At 36.4% G+C, this 27,293-nt stretch overlaps 4 protein-coding genes across 5 annotated transcripts; all 4 read right to left on the bottom strand.

Annotated features, from left to right (window-relative positions):
* Nucleotides 1–613: 613 nt before the first annotated feature.
* On the bottom strand, nt 614–11,381 carry clpxb (caseinolytic mitochondrial matrix peptidase chaperone subunit Xb). Of its 2 annotated transcripts, XM_053319692.1 has the most exons (15): nt 11,124–11,381; nt 10,332–10,410; nt 8,250–8,410; nt 8,010–8,124; nt 6,465–6,619; nt 6,194–6,353; nt 5,882–5,923; nt 4,970–5,146; nt 4,657–4,821; nt 3,452–3,540; nt 3,065–3,229; nt 2,652–2,951; nt 2,407–2,499; nt 2,208–2,314; nt 614–2,087 (listed from the first exon to the last, which is right to left on the bottom strand). In XM_053319692.1, the coding sequence occupies exons 2-15, from the start codon at nt 10,384–10,386 to the stop codon at nt 1,997–1,999; spliced, it is 1,875 nt and encodes a 624-aa protein (XP_053175667.1). In that variant the 5' UTR covers nt 10,387–10,410; nt 11,124–11,381; the 3' UTR covers nt 614–1,996. The 2 variants fall into 2 exon arrangements, with proteins under 2 accessions (XP_053175667.1, XP_053175668.1); XM_053319693.1 differs by lacking the exon at nt 5,882–5,923.
* A 2,591-nt stretch (nt 11,382–13,972) lies between these two features.
* LOC128359256 (gliomedin-like) lies at nt 13,973–15,104 on the bottom strand. Its single transcript, XM_053319717.1, has 3 exons — nt 14,990–15,104; nt 14,749–14,899; nt 13,973–14,671 (listed from the first exon to the last, which is right to left on the bottom strand). The coding sequence occupies exons 1-3, from the start codon at nt 15,069–15,071 to the stop codon at nt 14,203–14,205; spliced, it is 702 nt and encodes a 233-aa protein (XP_053175692.1). The 5' UTR covers nt 15,072–15,104; the 3' UTR covers nt 13,973–14,202.
* Nucleotides 15,105–15,194: 90 nt separating this feature from the next.
* On the bottom strand, nt 15,195–19,004 carry LOC128359358 (uncharacterized). The gene is made up of 8 exons (XM_053319852.1): nt 18,995–19,004; nt 18,525–18,614; nt 18,366–18,440; nt 18,083–18,175; nt 17,789–17,863; nt 17,381–17,473; nt 15,577–15,657; nt 15,195–15,283 (listed from the first exon to the last, which is right to left on the bottom strand). Exons 1-8 carry the CDS (start codon nt 19,002–19,004, stop codon nt 15,195–15,197), a joined length of 606 nt encoding a protein of 201 aa, XP_053175827.1.
* A 900-nt stretch (nt 19,005–19,904) lies between these two features.
* LOC128359359 (collectin-11-like) lies at nt 19,905–26,861 on the bottom strand. The gene is made up of 10 exons (XM_053319853.1): nt 26,828–26,861; nt 26,079–26,171; nt 25,283–25,411; nt 24,696–24,776; nt 24,191–24,280; nt 24,032–24,106; nt 23,653–23,745; nt 23,460–23,549; nt 20,111–20,200; nt 19,905–20,026 (listed from the first exon to the last, which is right to left on the bottom strand). The coding sequence occupies exons 1-10, from the start codon at nt 26,859–26,861 to the stop codon at nt 19,905–19,907; spliced, it is 897 nt and encodes a 298-aa protein (XP_053175828.1).
* Nucleotides 26,862–27,293: the final 432 nt, after the last annotated feature.

Raw genomic sequence — 27,293 nt, forward strand, 5'->3', positions numbered from 1 at the left:
ATTCATCACATGTGATAAACCTATTCATCACTAATCCTCTGACATCATGAGGAGTTGTTTACAATAAGACCTCAGACACTTGCAGTAATCCCGAAGCTACAGTACAAACAATATAGCCTATATTTAAATGTGAACACCTGCCAGAATTAGACTAAAATAATTACATAAAAAAACCTAATAAATGTACATATAATAACACGTCTAATTATTTTATATTTTACTTTGATGACATTAATGCAAAATGTATTATTATATTTCAATATTGATTGATTTCTTTAGTTGACTGGAGCTGTATCGTCCTTGTTCAAAGACACATTTCACACTTTGTAATTTCAGCGTGGATCTCAGGGGGGGGGATTATGGAAACGCTGAGGTATCGGGAAAGGAAGAACAGCACGCTACTTTCCAGAGATTAGCTGATTACATAAAGGTGCAGAGTGTAGTACAACATGGTGATGTCAGTTGCATTCATGTCCCGTCAGACTACACTGATTCACATGTAGCGAACATCTGAGAAAAATGGATTTAATCAAACTGACTTTAGTAACCAAATAAATTAAGACCCTTTTTGGTCAAATTCAGAAGTGAAAAAACAACAACCAAACTATTAATATTCTGTACAGATATACATTTTATTTATATATTTTTAACAATCACAATAAATTTTAAGATTCACGAACATAAGGGTGTTTTACAGGTTCTGTAACAGACCTCTGAAAATAGAGAAAAGCAGTTTTGAGAGTGTACTGAAAGAAAAGGAAACTTAAAGCAAAGGGAGAACAGATCTAGTTTAATCTCAGTTTATAGCACAAACAGCTTTTTTTGTTTTTGTTTTAAAGAGTACAGCAGCGTGGGTTCATCAGAGAGCATTTAGGTAGAGGCTTGATTACAGATGTGTATTGAGGTACAACTTAGTAACAGGATATTACATCACTAGGGTGTCTTTTCACTGTTGGAGCACACGCACACACACACACACACACACGCACGCACACAGGAAATTAAAATAACTGTGTTGTTCTGAGGGGTGTTTAACAAAGCAAGCTTTGAGTGGCAGCCAGCTAACAGTGAAGGAGATTATCTGTTCGATACTGAAATTGAATCTTGGACAACGGAGCTTGTATGTCAGCTTTAAGGAATACGATTCTGTCAGGTATGATGTGGGTTAGCTGATAAAACATAAAACCTCATTAACACTTTGACATTCCCTGGGTAACTTGCTATTCCTGCTTTGTGAAACAGACTCCCGATCCAGTCCGGTAACAGAGTGGTCTGCAGGTGAACATGTACACATTCCCTAAAGAGTGGGCTAGAGGAAGGAAGCAAAACACTGAAAAATAACCATTTCTGGCTGTTAAAAAGAGCATTATTCTTCTCTGTTTAGTGTGCTGGTGTGTTACACTTTACAATGTGTTCTCCTAATTAGAGGTCATGTCATACAAACTGCTTACAAGTGCTACCTAAGCAGTGTAGCTCAACATTTACAGTGCTCATGGAATATCATGCCCTTATGATATAAGGCAATACTTGACATGGTAACATCACATCTACACTTTCTCAGCGCCCCATGTTTTCAAGTGTACAGTATGATCCCATAATTTCCATTTGCTTCCCTTGCCGTTACATCCCATCACCACAAAAAGAGAAAACAAATAAACTAGCTACAAATCTGTTCATGAATAAAATTGCATTATCTTTATATAGATAAAATGTTAACAATCCCCAGAGATTGAAATATTTCATAAAGGTCCATCCTGCGAGTGCACTGCTAGAGAATTAACATCTGATGCACAGGACCGTAGGTTGTTACACTCTCTTAACTTGTTCTTTATGAAAACACTCCTCGGTGAGAACCAGCAGCCTTCATTATATCTGTTACATGTCCACAGCTTAGTTTATCAGGGGCTATAGGAAAACCCAGAGATGGTATCAAAAGGTTCATAGTAATCTAATGATTTCAGACAGCACTGTCTTCAGATGAAATGAGTGTCGTGGTTCAGTTGTTAGCAGCGTCCGCCTGCCGAGGCCAGTTCTCCTCTTCAATGCCGGAGTCGTACTCCTCCTCTGCAGACTCCTTGGCTGGAGCTCTGAAATTCAAATGGAAACTAATGTTCAGGTTTCGAACTAAATAACTTGACAGAGACTCAGTGTGCCGGGCAAATAGGAATCTGATCTCGGACATGCTCTGAGAGAGCAGAGAGACTGACCTGATGTATCTGGGTTGTGATTTTCCTTGGACAACCTCTTTGTTCAACTCAACAGCCATGATGTCAGAGTGCGGCACCTCGAACATTGGCTCTAGCAGGAGCTTTTCCTGTATTAAACAAAAAAGAAAAAAGACTGGCATTAGATCAAGAAATTAGGAATATAAATAAGAGGTTTGATACTACTGGCAAATTAACTTACCATGATGGATCTGAGCCCACGAGCTCCAGTCTTTCTCTCCAAAGCCATCCTAGCTATGGCCCGCAAGGCATCTGGAGTCACATTGAGTTCACACTGAAACAAAAAAACATTTCAAGTTCATTTCAGTTTTAAGCATCTCAGATCAAAATACTTCTGTAGATAAAAGTCTAGCAAATACGTCAAGTGCCTGCAGATCTCACTAAAAATCATATTTTTCATTTCCAACACTGTATCAGAGCTCTTACTTTGTCCATGCTGAACAGAGCCTGGTACTGGGGCACCACAGCGTTGCGTGGTTCAGTCAAGATTCGGACTAGCGTTTCTTCATCCAGGCTGTGCAGAGGGACGACCACAGGAAGTCGGCCGACAAACTCTGGGATCATGCCAAACTCGATCAGGTCCCTGGCCTCGACGTGCTTCAGCAGCCTGTCCTTCTCCTCGATCTCTGCCACCGTGTCCGTCTCACCGCTGGTGTTGGCCAAGTCTGCTGCAGCTGCTGCGCGCCGCCCTTTGCCCAGGTTGGAGGGAGTTCCAAAACCCAAATACTGGAAAAGGAATGAAACATGATAATGAAGTTAGAGGTAGCGATAATAAACAGGAATCTTGGCTAGAATCTTTCCTGAGAAGTCAGTATGTGTGAGCTGCGTTTAAAAATGACCTTTTCATTCTTTCTTCTGCTAATGATTCTGTCGAGTCCGTTGAAGGCACCCGATGCAACAAACAGGATGTTCGTTGTGTCGACCTGCACCGTCTCTCCTCTCAGCTTCCTGGAGTTTTTCTCAGGAACGTTGACAATTGTTCCCTCCAAAAGTTTAAGCAAACCCTGACAGAGAAGATAAGAAGTCAACAATTAGTCATCTGTGGGTCAACCAATATAGGACAAAGGGGAAAAACAAAAAAAAACAGGAAACAAGTTTACAGTCAATAAAGTAAAATCTGCTGACATGTTTAATGCTGTTATGATGCATTTTGTGGTTTGAATTTCACAATGAGTTTTTGATTGCATAATGGGTTTTATTTAGTGTGACAGGGGTTGAATACTGACCTGCTGGACTCCCTCTCCTCCCACATCTCTCAGCTGATGGATGCCAGGCACACTGCCAATCTTATCCACCTCATCCAGAAACACAATACCTGCACATGAAACATAAGCACAGCAGCACTCCAGTCAGTCTTTGACATCTCAATGTTACCTGATATGATGTTCTTATACATGTACACAATGTTTCCTTTGAGTTTGCCATAAATGACACTGATGTTTACGTTTGTTAATCCCAGTTTGATCCCAATATAGCATGTCAGATAAGATCTAGTCAGATAAGGAACGGAAAATGTAAATGTGATAGAAATGTGCAAATCAGGCAGTAGCAGAGTAATAAAGTTATTTATATTTAACTAACTATTATTTAGTTAACTCTATAATATAGATTTAAGTCTTACTCATAGTTTCCAGATGTTTCCTAATGCTATTTGGTGATTTCTTAACTTTTCATCTAGCACAATCATGTCAATCAAAATACTTAAATTTATGACCTTATGCCTGCCAAACTAATGACAATCCCATGAGCTATAGCTGTACTTTATGTTTGGATCTACTTAAGAAATATAAACAGCCTGTACACACTGTCACTGTGAGTCAGCAGAATAGTGACATTAACATTTAGCACAAAATACCACTGTGGTTACGTGCAGTCTCACAGAGCTGCTAACATGGCTGTAGACAACAGTTAAGTCATCTCGGGTAAAGAAAGAGGCACATTCATTTCTCTTCAGTATTTCAATTATAAACATCTCCTCTCAGCTGCTTCCAAACAGAGGCCATGATGTTTATACTGACTTCATACTGCGTGCCTCTCAAAAATTAGATTGACACTTTGCATTAACAGCCCGCCAGTGTGTGTTATCTTTCAGCTGAAAGGTTTTAATACTTCTTGCAAAACTAACTTTACATAAGTCTACATTTGAATCATTATGGATGTGTGTTTGCCGATTTCAGAATTTTCATATTAAATGGGGGGGAAAAAACCTAAAAACAAGTAAGTGCTCCATTCCCTAAAGGCCTATCAGATGTAATTTGTCCATCTTTGATTGAATGTTAATATTAACACATTTTTTAGTTTTAGAGAACAGAGTGGATGCTTTGTGATTTGTGTTGGTGTTTCTGCTTGTTAAGAGAAATGGGAAAATAACATATGGTATGACTTTAACATGGGCAACTTCACTACTTTTAAATTTAGTCCATCTGCCCACCTTGCTGTGCTTTATCCACTGAGTAGTTGGCATCTTGAAGCAGTTTGGCAATGACTGACTCGATGTCTTCTCCCACATATCCAGCTTGAGTAAGTGTGGTGCAATCACAAATTGCAAATGGGACATCCAGACATCGTGCCAGCGTCTGCGCCAACAATGTTTTTCCTGTGAAAAATTAGAGAAACCATGATCACATTTCTTTTGGCAAAACAGATGCTTATTTACAAATTAACTGTGCCTGTTTGGTAATTTAACTTTAATGAGGGTCTCTGTGCCATATCACAATTTAGAACAACGCTGCCAAAACAAGTACCTGAGCCAGTTGGACCTAGAAGTATGATGTTGCTCTTCTCCAGTTTAATTTCAGTGTGTGTGGAGTCCAGGACCTCCCCACCCCTCCTCTCCTGAGGCGCCTGCTGGCTCGTCTGCTGCTGCATGGATGCTCCCAGAGCGTTTCCATGAGGGCTGATTCCCGCAATCTGCAGCAGCTCTGCAACAACAAACAAACCTCGGGGTTAGCTTTGTGACGGACTGCTTCTGTGGCTGAAAATAAGAAACGTATCTGGACATTTATGTCACAAATCAACACAGAGAAGTGACTGAAGCCTTCCTATTAAACCACCGTGTGCTGTGATGTTGTTGACTATTTTAAATTCATTGATGGTAACAGTTTACATGTACAGGCTAAAAATATGTGTGCTCTAGCCTGCATCAGTATGGAGTTACAAAGTGGGAATGGCTGCACTGGAAATAGCACAATAAGTACAAATGTGAATGTAGGTCACTGGGCTACCTTATCTGATTGTTTGGCCCCTCAAAAGATTAACACATATCATTTTATTACTTCAGTTTACAGCATGTAGCTTATCTGCAGGCAGGGTAAATGAGAAATTAAACACATGATAATCAGTCACTTCTCCAGAGCTGTGTCTCCTCAAAAAAACAACAACAACCCAAAAACATACACTGTATCACGTAATGTCAATTTCCTGGAGAGTTCTGAGTAATTATGATTTAATTAATCAATCATTTAGGTTGAGAATCATAACTCCATTGCTAGAATTTTTTCTTAAGGGTTTAAAGAAGAGCCACAGAGGTCTGTACATTTTGGCATTTGTGCAACTGATAAAAAAAAGAAAAAAGGAAAGAGAAAAAACGCTGATTAAAGAGATGTGATTTTTTTCCCCGCTGATGACGATAACAGTATGTGGGACTGATCACTTACTTGTGAATCTGTATTCATCCTCTCGTCTTCTCATCTCTAGCTCTACAGGGAGAGGATGAAAGTACTCAAATCAATATTATCATTACCATTATGACATTAACAATGCAGCTCTGCAAGGAAGCTTATAAAACTGCGTGAGACAATTATTGAACAAATGCCAAATCATACAGATTAGGATTCAAGAGTAGTTAAGACCACAGCGGCAGCCTCTGCTATTCAGTTATTTAGGCGGATTTTCTTCAAGACTAGATGGCTCCTCAAATTGTAAGTTATCTAAAGCAAAGCTGAATATTCATAGACAGCTATACTGACCACGAGGTGTCAGGGAGGGCTGTTTCTCAACTTCCACCTGCTGTCGACTCCCAGCAGGGATGTTGTTGTAGATGCGCTTGTAGTGATTGTACACTGCAACCGCTAACACCTTTTTTGCATAGGACTGGCCAACAACGTACTTGTCGAGGTAAGCATATATCTGAAATAAAGAAAAAATAAAAATACATTATAAAAAAGTGTAATACAATAACTACTGACAGGATGTGTAATGTGTGTGTTTTTCTTTTTGTTTCCTGCTGTAATTTCTCACCTTCTTGGGGGGAGGGGGAGGTTTCTGTGCAAATGCCAACTTTACAGCCTCCGCAGCAGATTCTGGCTCTTTGTTCAGACCCTTCTTAGAATCCGTTTCGGACAAAACCACAAAGAAGTGATGGCATTTCTCACATTTGACGAATCGTGTTGATGCTACAAAAAAAACCCCACCACACAGTGCGTTAAAAACTGAAACATTTCACAAACTGCTTCTAATATCTTCTTCACACATTTTACAGCTCAAGAACTGATCAAGTCTGCAGATCATTACACATTGACAAAAATGAGTCTTGCAAAATGTGAAAGGGGTTGCTCATAAACTGCCCAAAATCAACCAATACAAGTTTCTGTTGTAGTTATTTATTGTTTCAAAGATTATTTTTTGGCATTTTGCCTTTACTTGAGAGCCAGCGTAGCGAGACAGGAAACATGAGAAGAGAGAGGGCTGTGGCATGCAGCAGGGATCCCCCGGCTGGGAATCAAGCCATGAAAATATAGCATGCACGTTAACCATTAAGGTCACCAGGGCGCCCCTGTTATAGTAATCTCTGAGTTCATTGTCATGATGAAAAGAGTTCAATTTAAAAAGGTAGATAGAGATGTCACACCAGTTGGGGTTATACCTGTGACTTCTCTACTAACTCATTCATGGTGAGTAAATGAGCAATCACATACTTGGCCAATCACTGGCACTAATTTTATGTGTCAGTTTAATGAAAGTTATAAAAACATAAAAGGGCAGATGCCGTTTATCTGATTGTTTGAGACGAGATTTCTGAGATTATAAACATCGCTCAGTTTGAAGCAACATCTTTGTTTTGCTATTTTCTGATATGAAATTATTTATGATATTTAGATTGTGGTTGTTTGTGGTGTACTACACCTACTACCACCACATTTTTACCCCTGAAAGATTTTACAGTATATTTAAAGCTTTAATGGAAAAGAACAGACTGAACTAAACATTTGTTCATCCTGTGTATTAGTAGGCTTTACTTCCCTTTTTCATTCAGCCAAAGCACAAACTACCTCTTGCATTATTTTTTCCTCCTGATCACTGTTGCCTGGCATCCAGCAATGACACGACCACACTTCTTCTGCTGGTTATTATCTGTCTGACAATGTGTTTTTATATTCTGGAGACAGAGCCTCTCTTGTAACCTTTCTTTTATTCTACCCTGTCTCAACATCCTTCCACAAAAAAAAAAAAAAAAGGTCCTATACATCACAGGAAGAACATACATATAATGCAGTACCTCCCTTCATTTACCTGTTCCAACCCCCCCATCCCACCCCACAATCTTTTATGGTTTTAGTTCAGTCTGAGCTCACATACTTATGACTTCTACCTGCATCAACTCCATTAAGTGTTGAGCGTCAAATCAACAAAACGTCATTGACAGACGTGCTTCATTTATTACTTCAACGCCATATTCATATACCTGCACGCCTCTTGATTTTAAAATTTCTACATCACTGTTTACCCAAAATGCAGTTCAGTTGTCCTGGTGAATGTTTGTCCTATTCATTCTAATTTACTTACATACAAATGTCTCTACATGTGTGCAGGGGTCTCCACATTTAGGGCATCGGAGCTGACTTCCTCCCTTGCCTGATCCGCCAGATCCGGAGAGTCTCTTCCCTTCACTGATGCTTTTCTGTGTAAACACGACTGCGTCAGCACATATCAAATTATATTATTAACACCTCTTCCACGGACACAATGGTGTGGGGTATTAGAGTGGAAGAAATACAAACAGGATTTATCCTCCCAGGAGATTACCTTTCCACCATCACTTCCGCCGTCCTTTGTTGTCCCATCTTTAGAGGCATAGCAGACTGCAGTCTCTGAAAACGACCTCACCCGGACCCGGGGAGGCAAATGAGTTTCGCGAGACCCCTGGCGACTCAGAGAATACAGCTGAATCCGGGAGCAGGATAATCCTGTAAAGACAGCAGCATCTCTTTTGACTCCTACGAACATGTTGCTTATGAACAGAAGTTTCAAGTGAATGTTATGTTAGTTAAGTGATGTCATTTTTTTGTTTATCTACACAACAAATATCACACTGAATAATAATCACACCAGTGATCAAACAGCATTATAGAAAATGATTCAAAAGTTTTATAACTGTGTCTAAATGTCATGTAACTATAGCTAAAATGATTAGCAAATTAATCCATTAGTTGATTGACAGAAAATTAAACATTAAGTTAAGTTTTCAAAAGCTTTTTAAAAGTATTTACTACTTTCCTTAGTTATATGTATATAATAGAATAAATATATGGTGCACAAAGACTGTGCTGTTCACATATGAAACATAAAAAAAAAAAACAGTAACATCATGCTTCTGTATAAGCTTTGTAAATGCATATTTTGTAAAATAGCAGTGTCATGTAATCCAATGTGGGATTGGCCAGATGTTTGACATGTACCTCCCACTCCCACTAAAAAAAGACTGATGCTGTCCTTATATTATAATCCCAGGAACATTTGCACACATGTATTTAATCTCACAAACTTCTGCATATTGCACATTTATTTATTGCACATTTATTTACACAGAGATTGTATACTGAATATAGAATTGTCTGTATTTATTCTTATCACTCCCACCCTAAGGCTGCTACCTTTTTCCACTGAACAGCTGTGCCAATTTGAATTTCTCCCAAGGGGGACCAATAAAGATATCTTATCTTAAAAATATAAACAAAAAAAACATGATAGTAATCTGAATATATCTGGGTTTAGGCAAAACAAGACACCACTGTGGGCTATTTTTCATTATTTTTTGACATTTCATGGAAAAAAGATTAATCGATAAAATAAGCCACTAATTAACTGGTACTGAAATTAATCATTAGTTGCAGCCCTGCGTTTATCTTTGGGGCCATTGTTCTTAAATAGTTCACAACAAATCAGATGACTCAAATAAACAACTTAACGGCCTATAACTACGGTATTATCAGTTTAGCACACTGCATGTTATAAACACAGACAAGCTCAGAGAGAATGTTTGCATGTTGTTATGGTCTTTTAGTATACTTTATTTCTGTGAAAGGTGCTTTACCAAATAAAACTATTATTATTATTATTATTATTATTATTATTATTATTTCTATTAATATGTTTGTTGTAGTGAAGCCACAGTTTGTATGTCTTTTTCTTGTTTGCTTTCTTTACTTTGTAACCTTGTGCAACTCTCCTGAAGGCTGACAAATGCAACAACATTAGCTTAACTTTGTATTTTAACCCTTACATACTGTTCCGGGTCGAATTTGGCCCTTTATTTTTAACATTTGGAAGCTGTGAAAACACCCTATAAACATTTCTTTTAGCTGGACTTGTTCTCATGTAACTGTGTTTATTTAAAATAAATGAATAAAAAAGAAATTTAAAACAAATCAGCATTCAAACATGTTGTACTCATCATATTGTATAAAATGTTCACCTGGATAATAAAATAGTGTGACTGTGAATGCCTTTTTTTCTCTCCAAAAGATTAATCAAACATTTATTAATGAATGATGGTGGAATGTGAATTGGGTGTAGAGACTACTTGTGACTCAGTAATATTAACAGCATGCAAGGGTTACTCTGTGTGTATGTTATGTATCATCTACTTAAAAAAAAACAAAAACAACAACTATGTAACAGGTGTGCAACTATGACATGCAAGTTGATGTAAAAGCTTATAACACTGTTGACTTTTCCACCTGCTGTTGACAGTACACGGCATGTCACAACAGTCAGACAGACAGCAATCTGGGTTAGCAGGAGACCTACTTTAAGGCTGTAGCAAATAGCACAATGTCATGCAGGCTTTGAGCCAACTGGCAGAGTGTCCCACTATTCCTCACTTACCTCTATGAGCAGTGTTTAGGAACAACCTGGCAGCCGAAGTGCATGGACAGGACATAACTCTTCTTTTGGCTAAAAATTCCTGAAAACACACAAACAAACACACAAAGTTAATCAGCGAGAGAGAGAGGGAGAGAGGGAGAGAGAGGGGGGTTAAACATTTCATAACTTCAACGTCACGGTTAGCATTAGCACAGCAGGTCATTAACTAGTGAAGGTGGACATGAAATAGAAATATATATGTATATATATTAAACATCAATAGTGTTAAAACCCACCTGCTGTATGTTGTTTCTAGGCTACACACCTCCAGCTATGTGATGCTAATAATATAATAATGCTAAATAAACAATGTGGCTAGCTAGGTTAGGTAAAATATTAGCTAGGCCCGAGCCGGTGTTACGATTTAACTGGTGACCGTGTTAACTGGTGACTTTCAAGTAGAAATGACTTTATTATTATTTAATTTAATCATTTTTATCTGTGTTTTTATATCTACAGTATCTAACCATTTATGTAAGTTCAATTGTGTTCAGAAGACTCATTCATCTCTCATAACGTATCCTAAAAATGTGAGAAAGTCACAGGTTAACACGGTTACCAGATAGACCGTAACACCAGAGCCGAGTGGAAAAACAACCACACATTTAACAACCCTGACTGGACAGCAGGAATAATGGCGAATACGCAATTATTATGACATGTATAAGTAGTAGGCTCATGTCTATCTTAAAATATAATTAACAAAGCTAGGACAAAATGTACCAAAAGTGTTAGCTTGCTGTTTTTACTCACGGTGGAGAGGAGGAGGAGTGGAGGGGAGGGGGATAAAGATGAAACCAGTCGCGTCTTGACAAAAACAAATTAAGTCAATGCAGCTCTCTCTCTTTCTCTTCTGATAAAGTTTTGACAGGTCAGTGTGTCATGCTAACATCGCAGTGTCTATAATGTGAATTTGGCAGCGCTATGACTCCTTCAGGCCGATATTTCCCAGGTGGGACACGACCCAAAGTGATGTAACGCCTGCTGTTGTGAAGTAGGTCGGCTACCCGGCTAGCTGTGGGCCTTCAGTGGGCTAGGAGACGTTATTCCAATCATGTAAACACTATCGGCAATATGGAGGCTTCGTTTAAGCCTGTGTGGGTCACATCCATCCAGATATTTGGAGATCTAGCAGCTCAGAGGAGGAGCCAGCAGGGATAAATTTCTGATGCGTTCAACTGCTGCGCGTAATGTGCAGGCTGTCAGTGTTGCGTTTGGGTACTCCTCGTATATCCGTATACCTTTTAAAAAAAAAGAAAAAAAAAAAGCAGGAATTTTGAGATTGCATAACTATCAAGGTTGGGAAAGTTACTTTGAAAATGGTTATAGTTTACAGATTAGAAGTTACCCTATTTAAAATATAATAAGTAATGTAACAGTTTCTTATTACATTTGATTACTTTTTGATTATTTTGTTTCAATTGTTTTCAGCTGTTAAGGTAAGTGAACCCATTAAGCACCAAAATCTAAGTTCAGGTGTTTTTCATGGATACTGACATTATTTATAAGAGAGATAATTTCTTATAAAGCAAGATTTATTTGAAAATGTATTCATTAGATATTTTATTAAAAAAGCCAAAAGTCTGGCATGGGCTTAATTGTTACTATGGCACCATCTAGGCCCATGTGTCTTCCAAATTAGCCGACATCTAGATTTATTTATAAAATATAATAAAATATTGAGTTCAAAGAATTAAAAACAGCAATATATGTATTCAGTAACATGCTAAATAATTTAAAAAAAATAGGAAAAACCTTAAAGGTCTGACTTCAGATGTAACCCCCTTTGTCGTCATCAACATTTTCATACATTTTTAAAAAATATTTAATTACACATTTTTTCTCAGTAACTGTTAGGAATTACAGTTACATTTATTTTGAAATTAAATTACATAACACCTATATGTAGGCTACACAATGAGGTCAGGCATGATCTTACCTGTTCACCTCAGTGTCCTGGAGGTGTGCAGGTTTCAGCTGATCCCCCTCTCACTCATGTTTTGGGACATATAAAAACCTCTGCTTGGAATACTAAATTGTAGTTTTCCACACAAAATTTCCACAAAACACTTCAGTTCCATACTGGACCGAGATTTGCTTCCAAAGTAAACTCCAAACTTGGCTTCCAAATCATGCTCCTATTCACAGCCCTTAAAATCTGAATTTTAATGATCACAGAGAAACTTTCCACTTTGAGTGTGAAAACAGCCTTTTAGTGTCTCACATATCATTCTGAAAGGTGAAGCTCAAAAATGCAACTGTAGGAATAACAAGAAAAACATATTTTTATGTGTAAGGGGGCTTTAAAATAAAATACTCAGCAGGATCAATGCCGACACCAGTAAGCTATCTAATTACCTGACCAACTATATAACACAAAGTAGATACTGCTGCCAAGAATACTAGGCTAATCATAAACCACTCATTGGTATCATGAGAGACTGAGAGGTTTTATAACCTCTTTCTCCAATAACACAATGCTTTAATGTTAATTTACTATTGTCTTCTAAGTAATGCAGTTTAACAACAGCAGGACAACTAAGCAGACATACAAAAGCAGTGAAGAGTGAGCAGTCAGTTTATTCTTCCAAATAATTTCAACTAAGAGTGGAAAAAACATTTCTAGCAGGAGTGCATAATATATCTCATTACAATCCTTTAGGACATACTCTACTCCTTTGAGTTTCCTGGCATTCAAAGTTCAATATTGCAATAAAGGGAAACAAAAAAATTATTTTCCTTAGAGCTTTAAATACTGTATGTACTCTGTTTCATCTCTTAAGATTGCTGGTTTTCTCTTCAAACTTCTCACCTGTCACTTTTCACATTTGAATGACATACATCTTAAACCTCTGGTTAGATTTCAGCATGCCTCGTTTTTCTGATCTCTGAAGCTTGTTGCTCGTTTGCAAAACTGGATCAACGAGGACGTGACAGCCCTCTGGCTGTGTCATCAGAATGATGAGCAGGCTATCTTTGTCCTCTGGATATTGAACCAACTCAACAGTTTTTTACCTTTGTTTAGTGATAACTGGTCTGCTGTTTAATCCATTGAAATAATGAATGATAAAACAATCTTGTCAAATTGTGTGTTAGTTGTAGCAGATAGACCTTTTTAGTTGGTTTAAACTCCTTTCATGTCCGCTTCTAAATGTACAGCTGAAGACAACAGAGGCCTCCAACAAATTAAAGGCATTATCTGTCCCCAAAGACCAGACCTCAGCATTAATTCTTGGGCTTTTACTTTAAATGAATCCTATTCTCTGATGTGTGAAAAAGAGGTAAATTGCACCACTTTTGTAATGGCCAGATTATTGGCCTATCAGAGAGCCCCTGCTGACTGCCACCATGTCCTGCCATCTGTGTATTTATGTGTCACCTTCAAGTTTCCATTACGACAGGCCCTCCTGCCAAGCTAATAATGCAGCACCTTGTATAATAGTTTTCATACATCAAATTCTCTTACAAATTACCAAAAAGCTGTTGGCAGATAATAATTATTTGAATAAACATGACGGATTAATTCAACCATTTAATGTGGTAAATTTGGGTTAACAAGTTTGTACAAAACTTTAATAGAAACACACAAAAATGAGTCACAGCTGAGAGAATTCAGATGTCCATATCTCGTACCACCGTTTAGCATATCACACTTTGTAAATCCTTGGAATCAATACATATACAGTCATCTTGATTTGACTGATGGGTCACATGTTTACCACAAAACATTTACTAGAAACTTCATCCTATGTAGAAATATGGTAATGAAATTTAAGTAAACCAAATGAAACTTAACCCATTCCTTTATTACTCATTTTTAAAAGGTCTGTGGTTATGTTTTAGTCTGCTTAAATTTAACTTTGCAGGTTTTCACACTGCTGTTGTCCCACATGTACAAAAGCTCTTTATTGGGATAATACGACAGCATAGCCAAGATGCCGTTAGCCGACCTCAGATCAAAACTTACATCAAGAGGACTCTGTGTCTTTAAATCAAAGGCGTATGTCACTCTTCTGTCTGTGCTATCTGTGATATAGAGAACTCCACATGCTATGAAAGCATTTCCCGCTTTACTTGTGGGGTAAGCCGTTTTAATGATAGACTCCACAGTGAATGTCTTTGGGTTTAGCTTCGCCACCATCGTATTGTCGCCTGTGTTCGATGCAAAAATGACCCACAGTCCATTTTCATCCACAGCAAACTTGAAGTAAGTCTTTGAGTTGCGGAAAAGATAAGTCAAGTTATTGTATCTGCTGTGTGCCATGATCAGAGTTTTAGTTCTCATGGTGTTCAGGTCAAATCTGTAAAATCAAAATATTAGGCAAGTTAAGAAGTGAAGTAAAGAAGTTTTAATAAGTCTTAGGTTACAGTAACTTACTTTATGAGTCTGTGTGTTCCTGCGTTGTGGAAGTAAAAGGACTCTTTGTAAATCACATGACCACACCCTTGGTAGAACCTCTTGACATCTGTAGTTTTAATGCCTGTATCTTCAAATGCTGAAATGTTCATGTGCTCTGTCAAAAGACGGCCTGGGGGAAGAAATGTTCATTATGTGAAATCCACAGTAACTCACAAACCTCTGTGATGAATGGTGGACTAGTGGTTGGTGTGTAAATCACCTGAAAAATGTTCGGCCTGCCAATATCGACCTTCATTCAGCTCGGATGCATCTGACATCCAGGCTCCAAAAGTGCTTCGCATTTTGGTGACTTCCTCCGAACACTTTATGGTTTTAATGAAGCAGTCTAGATGGAATACGTATTTCAATTAAATATTCAATAGCTAGACAGATAGATAGGACTACGTACATACATCATTTTAAATTCAATTTAAAACTCTCTCACCAGTTTTTGTCCAATTCTCAATAGGAGTCACATTCATCTGATTGTTGGTCTGGAGTGGATTTAGGGAGTCTAAAGTAATAAGAATAAAGATGATTCACATTTTCTAACATTATATTATTAATATTTATTATAGTAGTCATCACTTTTATCAAACCGTTTCATAATGTGGCTGTAATAACAGTCAACATTAGCTTATTACTTGATTTAAACATATAGTAACCAGTGTTTTTAATGCAAGATCATTATTAATCCTCTAGTAATATATTTTATTGAATCTTTGATGAAAATAAATGTTAAAACAAACCTGTTTATCAAAGATGATAATACTGACACCAAATAAGATAGATATGACAGATTCTTACCACTTTTCATGGGTTTATTAATAACGTTTCCACTGTCATTAAAGGTATCGCTCTTTTGAGTCGAATTTGTAGGAAATGAGTCTGTAAAATCACATAAAACATCATTATTATAGATTCAAATGGTGTTTGGTGGAGCATCAGGTACAAGAGATGTAGGGATACAGCTGACTTTTTTTATATTCACTTAAAACATAATCAACATTAGTCTGTTACCTGATTTGGACACAAAGAAGTCAGCACATAACAGAGGATGTTTATTCTGTTTGTAGCCAAGCAACATTATGTTTTTTGAAGAAGATGATTGAAAAATAATACCACTGGTGATGTATTTCACGGAATCTTACAAGAAAATAAATATTTAAAACAGCACATTGAGGGTGATGACTGATGGCTGGAGTGGGGGTTTAAGGGAAAATAAAACCTGCTGAAACTAAATGTGTGAATTAGTCGATACTGACATCAAACACTGTATATATGACAGGTTTCTTACCATTTTTCATGAGTGTATCAAGAATGGTTTCACTGACATTGGAAGCATCACTGATTTTGTCTACAGAAACTGGGCCTGTAGAGTGAGAAGAAACATACATACAACATACATTTAATCCGGCAGGTTGTATCCACACAGTCACAATCACAGCTTGTATTAGATTAAATGAGATTAAATCATTAAAGAGATCTGTCAGTGAATTCTGCCAGTCATAATAACTACTAACCAGATTTCATACTTGTGTCTGGGAGCTAAAGTAATCATGAATGAAATGGTCAAAACTGATACCAGTGACAGTATACACAATATGACAGTTTCTTACCACTTTTCATGAGTGTATCAAATATGGTTTTGATGCCATTGAAAGCATCATAGATTTTGTCTGCAGAAATTGGGCCTGTAGAGTGAAATGAAACATTAATTATGTCTTAAACTTGTGTTCAGTCTCTTTACAGATAATTCACGTCATATTTCTTGCCTGATAATTTTATCGCTGCCTCTGTAACATTTTCTTTCAAAGTGTCATGGCTGTAGTCTTTATCAAATGATACTGACTCTGAAAATAAAATAGAGATTAGAAGATGTTATTTCATATAATCATATACAGTTTATATTCTCTGCAGCCTGAATGCAGGTGGTTATAATTTGATGGATTTTTTTGTGTTGATTATATATGTTACAAATGTTAGAGTCCTAATTCAATGTGATGGTAATGTCACTGTGGTATAAGAAATGCATCTCCTAGGCTAGTTGATCTATTGACCTTGTTTCAACCTGAGTGTTGTTTGCTGGCCTCTGGGCTCAGCTAAAGATATACAGTATTTGCCTCATTGTCTTACATGAGCTACCTAGACTGAGCTAAATTTGAAGGATGTCCTTGTTTGAAGACATTGAGCATCATATGACCATACTATGTGTTTACTATACTGCGTGTTTGTAAGAAGGTGTAACAGTTTGAGGAACCTGTTTTGTTTGTGTTCACAATGTTTAGAGAAAGAACTGGCTGGACAACATGCTTTCTCTCCAAAAACACAAGATCATTATGTTTTTGTTTCGTGTTTTTGTATTTGGATATTTATTCAATTGTTACTGATGGTGTAATAGATTGGTCAGTGTCTAAAACTGCTTCACCAAGTAACAATGTTTAATGCTCTCTCATGTTCCTGAGTGAGCTGCGTAAAAATGTCCACAATACATTACAGCAGCTGATTTCATAGAGTTACAACCAGAGAAAGAAGACTTTAGAATAAAAACTTGAGTAGATAAGTACAATATGAAGTTAAATTCAAGTCTGTGAGTCCCAGTGTCGCCTACCTGTTAATATGTTAACTGATGCCTCTGTGACATTGTTTGTGTTGGATTCAGTCGAAGTGTCGTTGCTGTAGTTTGGATGAGGTGATACGAATACTGTACGAAATATCACAGAATAGGAAAAAACATACATTTAATCAGGCAGGTTGTATCCACACAGTCACAATCACAGCTTGTATTAGATTAGATTAGCCATTAAATGTCCGTTACTATTGAGAGCCAATGCAGCTGCAGCAGAGCATGGCGTCGCCACAAGTTTATGAGATTAATTTAGATAAAATCATTCTGATTCTGACAGTCATATTAACTACTAACCAGATTTCATACTTGTGTCTGAAAGCTAACGTAATGATACATGAAATGGTCTAAACTGATACCAGTGACAGTAAACACAATATGACAGTTTCTTACCACTTTTCATGAGTGTATCAAATATGTTTTTGATGCCATTGAAAGCATCATAGATTTTGTCTGTAGAAATTGGGCCTGTAGAGTGAAATGAAACATTAATTATGTCTTAAACTTGTGTTCAGTCACTTCACAGATCATTCATAACACCATATTTCAAGAAGAAGAGAAAACAGAAGAGAAAACAGTATAAGAAGAAAAAACTTAAGAAAAAAGTTGAGTAGATAAGTACAATATGAAGTTAAATGCAAGTCTGTGTGTCCAAATGATTCATACATGAGTCCCAGTGTCGCCTACCTGTGAATATGTTAACTGATGCCTCTGTGACATTGTTTGTGTTGGATTCAGTCAAAGTGTCGTTGCTGTAGTTTGGATGAGATGATACGAATACTGTACGAAATATCACAGAATAGGAAAAAACATACATTTAATCAAGCAGGTTGTATCCACACAGTCACAATCACAGCTTGTATTAGATTAGATTAGATTAAATCATTAAAGAGTTAGAGCTAAAGTAATCATGAAGGAAATGGTCAAAACTGATACCAGTGACAGTAAACAAAATATGACAGTTTCTTACCACTTTTCATGAGTGTATCAATAGTGGTTTTGATGCCATTGAAAGCATCATAGATTTTGTCTGCAGAAATTGGGCCTGTAGAGTGAAATGAAACATTAATTATGTCTTAAACTTGTGTTCAGTCGCTTCACAGATCATTCATAACACCATATTTCATACCTGATAATTTTATTGCCGCCTCTGTCACATTTTCTGTGTTGGTATCATTCAAGGAGTCGTGGCTGTAGTCTTCATCAAATGAGACAAACTCTGAAAATAAAATAGAGCTGGTTTTAACATGTTCTTTCATATAATCAAAGTTCAGTTTATAACCTCTGCAGCCTGAATTCATCTGAACATTACAGCATCTGATTTCATCAAGTTTCAATGACTGATGTAACAAAAACCTGCAACATCCTGAGCTTCAGTTGCACATAATTGAAAATCACTGACGATGTTTTTTTTAAAAGATCTGTCTTAGGATTTTGCACAAATTGCTGTGCTTGGATCACAGTATAAAAACATCTTTTAACTTGTTTTACAGTTAATAAGACACACAGAAAAATGTGTGTCTGAGAGCTAACGTAATGATACATGAAATGGTCCAAACTGATACCAGTGACAGTATACACAATATGACAGTTTCTTACCACTTTTCATGAGTGTATCGAAAATGTTTTTGATGCCATTGAAAGCATCATAGATTTTGTCTGCAGAAATTGGGCCTGTAGAGTGAAATGAAACATTTATTATGTCTTAAACTTGTGATTAATTGCTTTACACATAATTCACAATGCTACATTTCTTACCTGATAATTTTATTGCAGCCTCTGTAACATTTTCTGTGTTGGTATCATTCAAGGAGTCGTGGCTGTAGTCTTTATCAAATGACACGACCCCGGGAAAATAAGATAGAGCTGGTTTTAACATGTTCTTTCATATTATCAAAGTTCAGTTTATATTCCAGCAAAATCCTGAGCTTCAGTTGCACATAATTTACAATCACTGATGATCTTTTTTTTTTTAAAGATATGTTTTAGGATTTCCACACATGCTGTGCTTGGATCACAGTTTAAGAAAATATTTTCACTAGTAGTGAAAAATCTTTGCATTTCTATATTAGAGTTACAGATAATATGACACATGGATGGCCTCAATAGAAGAAGAGAAAGTTTTAGAAAAAACTTGAGTAGATAAGTACAATATGAAGTTAAATTCAAGTCTGTGTGTCCAAATGATTCATACATGAGTCCCAGTGTCGCCTACCTGTTAATATGTTAACTGATGCCTCTGTGACATTGTTTGTGTTGGATTCAGTCAAAGTGTCGTTGCTGTAGTTTGGATGAGATGATACGAATACTGTACAAAATATCACAGAATAGGAAAAAACATACATTTAATCAGACAGGTTGTATCCACACAGTCACAATCACAGCTTGTATTAGATTAGATTAAATTAAATCATTAAAGAGATATGTCAGTGAATTCTGCCAGTCATATTAACTACTAACCAAATGTTATACTTGTGTCTGAGAGCTAAAGTAATGATACATGAAATGGTCAACACTGATACCAGTGACAGTATACACAATATGACAGTTTCTTACCACTTTTCATGAGTGTATCAATAGTGGTTTTGATGCCATTGAAAGCATCATAGATTTTGTCTGCAGAAATTGGGCCTGTAGAGTGAAATGAAACGTTAATTATGTCTTAAACTTGTGTTCAGTTGCTTCACAGATCATTCATAACACCATATTTCTTACCTGATAATGTTATTGCCGCTTCTGTCACATTTTCTGTGTTGGTATCATTCAAGGAGTCGTGGCTGTAGTCTTTATCAAATGACACAGACTCTGAAAATAAAATAGAGCTGGTTTTAACATGTTCTCAACATGTCCTTGCAGCCTAAAGTCATCTGAACATTACAGCATCTGATTTCATCAACATACAATCAGAGAAAGGAACAAATCAGTGAAGCCATCGACTGTAATGACTGACATAGCAAAAACCTGCAACATCCTGAGCTTCAGTTGCACATAATTGAAAATCATTGATGACCTTTTTTTTTTATATAAAGATCTGCCTTAGGATTTTGCACAAATTGCTGTGCTTGGATCACAGTATAAGAACATATTTTAACTAGTTTTACAGTTAATATGACACACAGAAAAATGTGTGTCTGAAAGCTAACATAATGATACACGAAATGGTCAAAACTGATACCAGTGACAGTATACACAATATGACAGTTTCTTACCACTTTTCATGAGTGTATCGAAAATGTTTTTGATGCCATTGAAAGCATCATAGATTTTGTCTGCAGAAATTGGGCCTGTAGAGTGAAATGAAACATTTATTATGTCTTAAACTTGTGATTAATTGCTTTACACATAATTCACAATGCTACATTTCTTACCTGATAATTTTATTGCAGCCTCTGTAACATTTTCTGTGTTGGTATCATTCAAGGAGTCGTGGCTGTAGTCTTTATCAAATGATACAGACTCTGAAAATAAAATAGAGCTGGTTTTAACATGTTCTTTCATATAATCACAGTTCAGTTTATAACCTCTGCAGCCTGAATTCATCTGAACATTACAGCATCTGATTTCATCAACATTCAATAAGAGAAAGGAACAAATCAGTGAAGCCACCGACTGTAATGACTGACGTAGCAAAAACCTGCAACATCCTGAGCTTCAGTTGCACATAACTGACAATCACTGACAGACCCTTTTTTTAGACAAGATTTGTCTAAGGCTGTGCTTTGATCACAATTTAAGAAAATCTTTTCACTAAAAAAGAAAAATCTATTCTTTTTTATATTAGAGTTACAGTTAATATGACACATGGATGGCTTCAGTATAAGAAGAAAAAACTTAAGAAAAAAAGTTGAGTAGATAAGTACAATATGAAGTTAAATTCAAGTCTGTGTGTCCAAATGATTCATACATGAGTCCCAGTGTTACCTACCTGTTAATATGTTAACTGATGCCTCTGTGACATTGTTTGTGTTGGATTCAGTCAAAGTGTCGTTGCTGTAGTTTGGATGAGATGATACGAATACTGTACGAAATATCACAGAATAGGAAAAAACATACATTTAATCAGGCAGGTTGTATCCACACAGTCACAATCACAGCTTGTATTAGATTAGATTAGCCATTAAATGTCCGTTACTATTGAGAGCCAGTGCAGCTGCAGCAGAGCATGGCGTCGCCACACGTTTATGAGATTAATTTAGATAAAATCATTCTGATTCTGCCAGTCATAATAACTACTAACTAGATTTCATACTTGTGTCTGAGAGCTAAAGTAATGATACATGAAATGGTCAACACTGATACCAGTGACAGTAAACACAATATGACAGTTTCTTACCACTTTTCTTGAGTGTATCGAAAATGTTTTTGATGCCATTGAAAGCATCATAGATTTTGTCTGCAGAAATTGGGCCTGTAGAGTGAAATGAAACATTAATTATGTCTTAAACTTGTGTTCAGTCGCTTCACAGATCATTCATAACACCATATTTCTTACCTGATAATTTTATTGCCGCCTCTGTCACATTTCCTGTGTTGGTATCATTCAAGGAGTCGTGGCTGTAGTCTTCATCAAATGAGACAAACTCTGAAAATAAAATAGAGCTGGTTTTAACATGTTCTTTTCATATAATCAAAGTTCAGTTTATAACCTCTGCAGCCTGAATTCATCTGAACATTACAACATCTGATTTCATCAACATTCAATCAGAAAAGGGAACAAATCAGTGAAGCCATCGACTGTAATGACTGACATAGCAAAAACCTGCAACATCCTGAGCTTCAGTTGCACATAATTGAAAATCACTGATGGCCTTTTTTTTTTTAAAGATCTGTTTTAGGATTTTGCACAAATTGCTGTGCTTGGATCACAGTATAAAAACATCTTTTAACTAGTTTTACAGTTAATATGACACACAGAAAAATGTGTGTCTGAGAGCTAAAGTAATGATACATGAAATGGTCAAAACTGATACCAGTGACAGTAAACACAATATGACAGTTTCTTACCACTTTTCTTGAGTGTATCGAAAATGTTTTTGATGTCATTGAAAGCATCATAGATTTCGTCTGTAGAAATTGGGCCTGTAGAGTGAAATGAAACGTTAATTATGTCTTAAACTTGTGTTCAGTTGCTTCACAGATCATTCATAACACCATATTTCATACCTGATAATGTTATTGCCGCCTCTGTCACATTTTCTGTGTTGGTATCATTCAAGGAGTCGTGGCTGTAGTCTTTAGTAATTGATACAGACTCTGAAAATAAAACAGAGCATGTTTTAACATGTTCTTTCATATAATCAAAGTTCAGTTTGAGAAGAAAATTCTACTACTTCTTTTTTTACTATAATCAAAAATCTATGCATTTATATATTAGAGTTACATTTAATATGAATCAAATTTTACATGATACATAGAGATGGCTTCAGTACAAGAAGAGAAAACCTTTTGGATTTAAGTGTTTGTGACTAAATTCTAATAATAAATATCAAACATTTAGACCAACATAATAAGAACATGTCATCTTTTATGTATTTCAAATTTCATATCAAAAACATTTCACTATTTGAAAACATAATTGTAATTTAATTTATGTCATAACTCTTATTCTGTGCATTGAAGCAGGTCAATAGTTAATCCCAGTCATGTTTTTACATTCCTTGCTAATATTAAAGGTGCAGTGTGTGGAATTTAGAGACATCTAGAAGAACTGACATAATAGAAAAGGAATATTATATTCAGAAATATGTTTTAATTAGTGCATAATCACCTGAAAACAAGAATCATTGTGTTTTCGTTATTTTAGAATAAGCCCTTTATGTCTAAATAGGGAGCAGGTCTGATGTTGCGTTGCCATATTTCTACAGTAGTCCAGAATGGACAAACCAAAACAGGCCCTAGAGAAGGTCTTTCCTGTTTTTGGTGAGTTTTGTGGCCACTATAAGTTCTCCTACATGCTCCGTGGAGGATGTATTCAGTTGGCTGCAATATGCAATATCGCCACTAGATGTCACTAAATCTTGCTCACTGCACCATGATGTCTGCCTATGTCTGCCTGTCTGCTAACCAGTTTCCAAATTTGTGTCTGGAAGTTTTTCCATCTCAGTAACATTTACGACATCTCTGCCATCATGAGCTGGATGTGGTGTTGGTAACACTATGGAAACAAAGGTGAGATTCATGTAGATAAGTACAGTATGAAATAAAATTCAAATCTGTGTGTCCAAGCATTTTTAGAAATGAGTCCCAGTGGCGCCTACCTGTTAATATGTTAACTGATTCCTCTGTGACATAGTTTGCGTTGGTTTCAGTCAAAGTGTTGTCGCTGTAGTCGGGACGAGGTGATACCAACTCTGTAGGAAATAACGTAAACATAAAAAAACTTTTTTTGTACTTAATCAGGCAGGTTGTAGTCACACAGACACATTCACAGTTTTTATTAATCTCATTTAATCTCATAAATGTGTGTATTATAAGATTAAATGAGATTAAATCATTAAAGAGATCTGTCAGTGAATTCTGCCGCTCATAATAACTACTAACCAGATTTCATACTTGTGTCTGAGAGCTAAAGTAATCATGAATGAGATGGTCAAAACTGATACCAGTGACAGTATACACAATATGACAGTTTCTTACCACTTTTCATGAGTGTATCAATAGTGGTTTTGATGTCATTGAAAGCATCATAGATTTTGTCTGCAGAAATTGGGCCTGTAGAGTGAAATGAAACATTAATTATGTCTTAAACTTTTGTTCAGACGCTTCACAGATAATTCATAACACCATATTTCTTACCTGATAATTTTATTGCTGTCTCTGTAACATTTTCTGTGTTGGTATCATTCAAGGAGTCGTGGCTGTAGTCTTTATCAAATGACACAGACTCTGAAAATAAAATAGAGCTGGTTTTAACATGTTCTTTCATATAATCAAAGTTCAGTCTATATTCCAGCAAAAGCCTGAGCTTCAGTTGCACATAACTTACAATCACTGATGATCTTTTTCATCATTTATTTTCACTACAATTTCACCCCTAAGCTACACAGTGACAGGATGTATGTCTATTCAGATCACGGGCTTCACACACTTTCCTGTAATAAAACATCTTAAAGCAAAAATCTTATCAGATAAGAGACCCTGGGACAATCTTGTCAAATGGGGGTCTGTGGTCTAATTTTTGTCAATTCAGGGGTCAATTCTTGATGTGAGAAAGTTTGGGAACCCCGGACTTGCACAACATATTTAATTAAAATCGTGAACTTGTGTCACTACTGTTTAAAACATCTGAATTATTTCTTACCAGACTCGTTACTCGACCATCGGCTGATGTTTTCTGCTCTGGTTTCATTGACGGCCTCGCTGGTCAGGAACGTAAATAAATCTAAACACATGAAGTAAGAGTAAAAACATAAAGTTAACTTATAATAATGTTCATATTAATCATAATAATTAGAGATTATATATTTATTTTTATGAAAAGACAAATATCTTTCTATATTTGTATATATATATTATATACTATTAAAATGATGCTAAGCAAATCTCAATTGAACCAGTGTCAGTTTCAATGAATTGACCACAGCGACCAGTACATGAGAGATGACAGTACTTAATTGAATGTTTGGACGACACTGTCCATACAGACGGACATCAGAGAAGTGGCTTATAGTAGAGGAGGAGTTTGAGAAGATTATGTTATTATGATGCTGTAACACTTATTTGCTGGATAATCCTCAAAGACCATGAGAGGGATTAAACCATGAACTTTTCAACAACCTTACAAATCGAGAGTGTTAGATACTCATTTCACGGGGGTCTCATTTTATTTTTTTCTGTCCTACAACAGTTTTTTTTTCATTTGTGTGGACTCTGGTGAAATGTTCTTACCCATCAATATGTTGGTTTGGCGGGTGCGTTCTCTGACGGTCTTGGTTCCTGTGTTCTTGGGGCACTGAGCGGGACCAGGTGGACCGGATGGGCCAGGTGGGCCAGGTGGACCCCTTGGACCAGGAGGACCTTGAAATACACATATACAACAACTACAAGTCAGACATAGAAAACGGATCTACTAAACAATACTGCTTAATTATGAAACACTAACCAAAACTTCACAAGGTTAATAATACACAAGTGGCAATTTTGCTATTTGGATGTAAAAAAGGCTATGGAGTCTTTAAAGTCATGAGTGTGTTCAGCACATTTCATGGAAGTATAAATTGTGGTCTGACAACGGTGAATTGAGCCAGACTGGTCCTTCACCACAAATATAAGAACCTCCTCTGGAGAACATGAATACTCACAGCCAATTTCATGGTAACCATTAGTTTTTGAGATATAGCGCATTATTTAACTTGATGGTGGTACAAGACAAAAGGTCAGGGGAATCCTTACATCCATGAATATCTATACCAAATTAAGTAGCAATCAGCACTATTTGTTAACATTTCTTGCTCTGAAATGTTCGAGGTACTGATCAACTGAACCAAAAGCAACCAGATGTGGTGATGAAAGCAGTAGATATCACCTCAAACAGTATGTATGATGGTGAAGTTTAATAATATTTTGATAATAATAAGAAACAGAAAAGTGAAACACATATTTTGTTAAATAAGCTTTTCAGCTTGAATCTTGAAGTGTAAATTGAATTATCCATATCAGGTTAAAGTACACTGTCATCACTAACCCTCAATGAAAATGTCGTTGTTGGTTTCGCCTTTCAGTCGTAGAGGCCCCGGGTCTCCTTTAGGTCCTGGTTCTCCTTTTTCACCAGGGGGTCCTACACATTGACAGGTTTCACATTAGTTTAAATCACTGAGCTAAAAATGGAAATCCATACTAAAGACAGAATAATCATAAACTTGTCAGCAGGTGATTTTTTAAAACGTGAACTGGACTAGACTAGTTTTCAAACTGCTGCTGCTTAATACATTTATGCAAATGTGCAATATATTTGTGTTTTCTTATACATACTTGTTAGTATACATGTATTTTTTTATTTTCTGTTTTATTATTTTTAAATATTCTGCACTATTTTTGAGCCATTGCAACAGAATTTCGTTCTGATTTCCACTGTATAGTGTACAATCTGAATGACATTATCTATCTATCTATCTATCTATCTATCTATCTATCTATCTATCTATCCATCCATCCATCTATCTATCTATCCACCCATCTATCTATCTATCTATCTATCTATCTATCTATCTATCCATCTATCTATGTATCTATGTATCTATCCATCTATCTTCTCTAAATGCTAAATATAGCCGAGTGATGCCATCAAGACACACTAAAATGTTCCAGTAATTGAGGTAAAGACAAAAAGCACAAAAGGATCAAACTACAACAACATACAGCAAGATTCAAGTGTAATCACTTCAGTTACATTTTCCAACAATGCCACATATTGTTGATACGGTCGCTGTAGACCAAGTGTCTCGTAAACAGTGAGTGGGATGCTCATGTTATGTAACCTTTGATGAACAATGAAAGACTGTTTGATCTGAATCTAAAATCTGTCCAAGTGTTTCTTTCTGGGCCACATTTTTACACATGGTATAATATGGGTTATGAGACTTTGAAGATAAGATTCACCTCTTTTTCCCCGTCTGCCCTGTGCTCCGTGTGAACCGTCTCTACCAGGCAAACCTATTATGTAAAAACATTGTGAATGTGGTAACAAATTGAGCTCTGTTTAAGTAATTAATGATTTAAATTAGATGTATTTTTTTTACCTGGAGGTCCAACTGGGCCTGGGAAACAAATAAACAGATAATTTCACATAAAGCAAATACAGTACAGACACCAGTTATTGTCCAACACACAGCGATGGAGAAGATAATATTAATGAGACTTACCAGTTAAACAAATTCCTACAGAGCTGTTACACAGATCT

Source organism: Scomber japonicus, chromosome 5 (genome assembly GCF_027409825.1).
Source record: "Scomber japonicus isolate fScoJap1 chromosome 5, fScoJap1.pri, whole genome shotgun sequence".
Taxonomy (NCBI): domain Eukaryota; kingdom Metazoa; phylum Chordata; class Actinopteri; order Scombriformes; family Scombridae; genus Scomber; species Scomber japonicus.

What these genes read in the sequence shown, in the direction of transcription:
- clpxb (XM_053319692.1), bottom strand. Translation starts at nt 10,386, where the DNA reads ATGTCCTGTCCATGCACTTCGGCTGCCAGGTTGTTCCTAAACACTGCT. An exon ending in GAGGAGAGGGAGTCCAGCAG is followed by an intron (nt 3,230 to 3,451) that starts GTCAGTATTCAA and finishes CTTCTCTGTCAG; the next exon opens with GGTTTGCTTAAACTTTTGGA. An exon ending in CTCTGTTCAGCATGGACAAA is followed by an intron (nt 2,500 to 2,651) that starts GTAAGAGCTCTG and finishes TTTTTGTTTCAG; the next exon opens with TGTGAACTCAATGTGACTCC.
- LOC128359256 (XM_053319717.1), bottom strand. Translation starts at nt 15,071, where the DNA reads ATGCGAAGCACTTTTGGAGCCTGGATGTCAGATGCATCCGAGCTGAAT. An exon ending in GCAGGCCGAACATTTTTCAG is followed by an intron (nt 14,900 to 14,989) that starts GTGATTTACACA and finishes TTCTTCCCCCAG; the next exon opens with GCCGTCTTTTGACAGAGCAC. An exon ending in GGAACACACAGACTCATAAA is followed by an intron (nt 14,672 to 14,748) that starts GTAAGTTACTGT and finishes TTGATTTTACAG; the next exon opens with ATTTGACCTGAACACCATGA.
- LOC128359358 (XM_053319852.1), bottom strand. An exon ending in ATCAGTTAACATATTCACAG is followed by an intron (nt 17,864 to 18,082) that starts GTAGGCGACACT and finishes TTCACTCTACAG; the next exon opens with GCCCAATTTCTACAGACAAA. An exon ending in TAATAAACCCATGAAAAGTG is followed by an intron (nt 15,284 to 15,576) that starts GTAAGAATCTGT and finishes TTATTACTTTAG; the next exon opens with ACTCCCTAAATCCACTCCAG.
- LOC128359359 (XM_053319853.1), bottom strand. Translation starts at nt 26,861, where the DNA reads ATGAGCATCCCACTCACTGTTTACGAGACACTTG. An exon ending in CCAAACCAACATATTGATGG is followed by an intron (nt 24,777 to 25,282) that starts GTAAGAACATTT and finishes TCATGTGTTTAG; the next exon opens with ATTTATTTACGTTCCTGACC. An exon ending in ATGGTCGAGTAACGAGTCTG is followed by an intron (nt 24,281 to 24,695) that starts GTAAGAAATAAT and finishes TTTTATTTTCAG; the next exon opens with AGTCTGTGTCATTTGATAAA.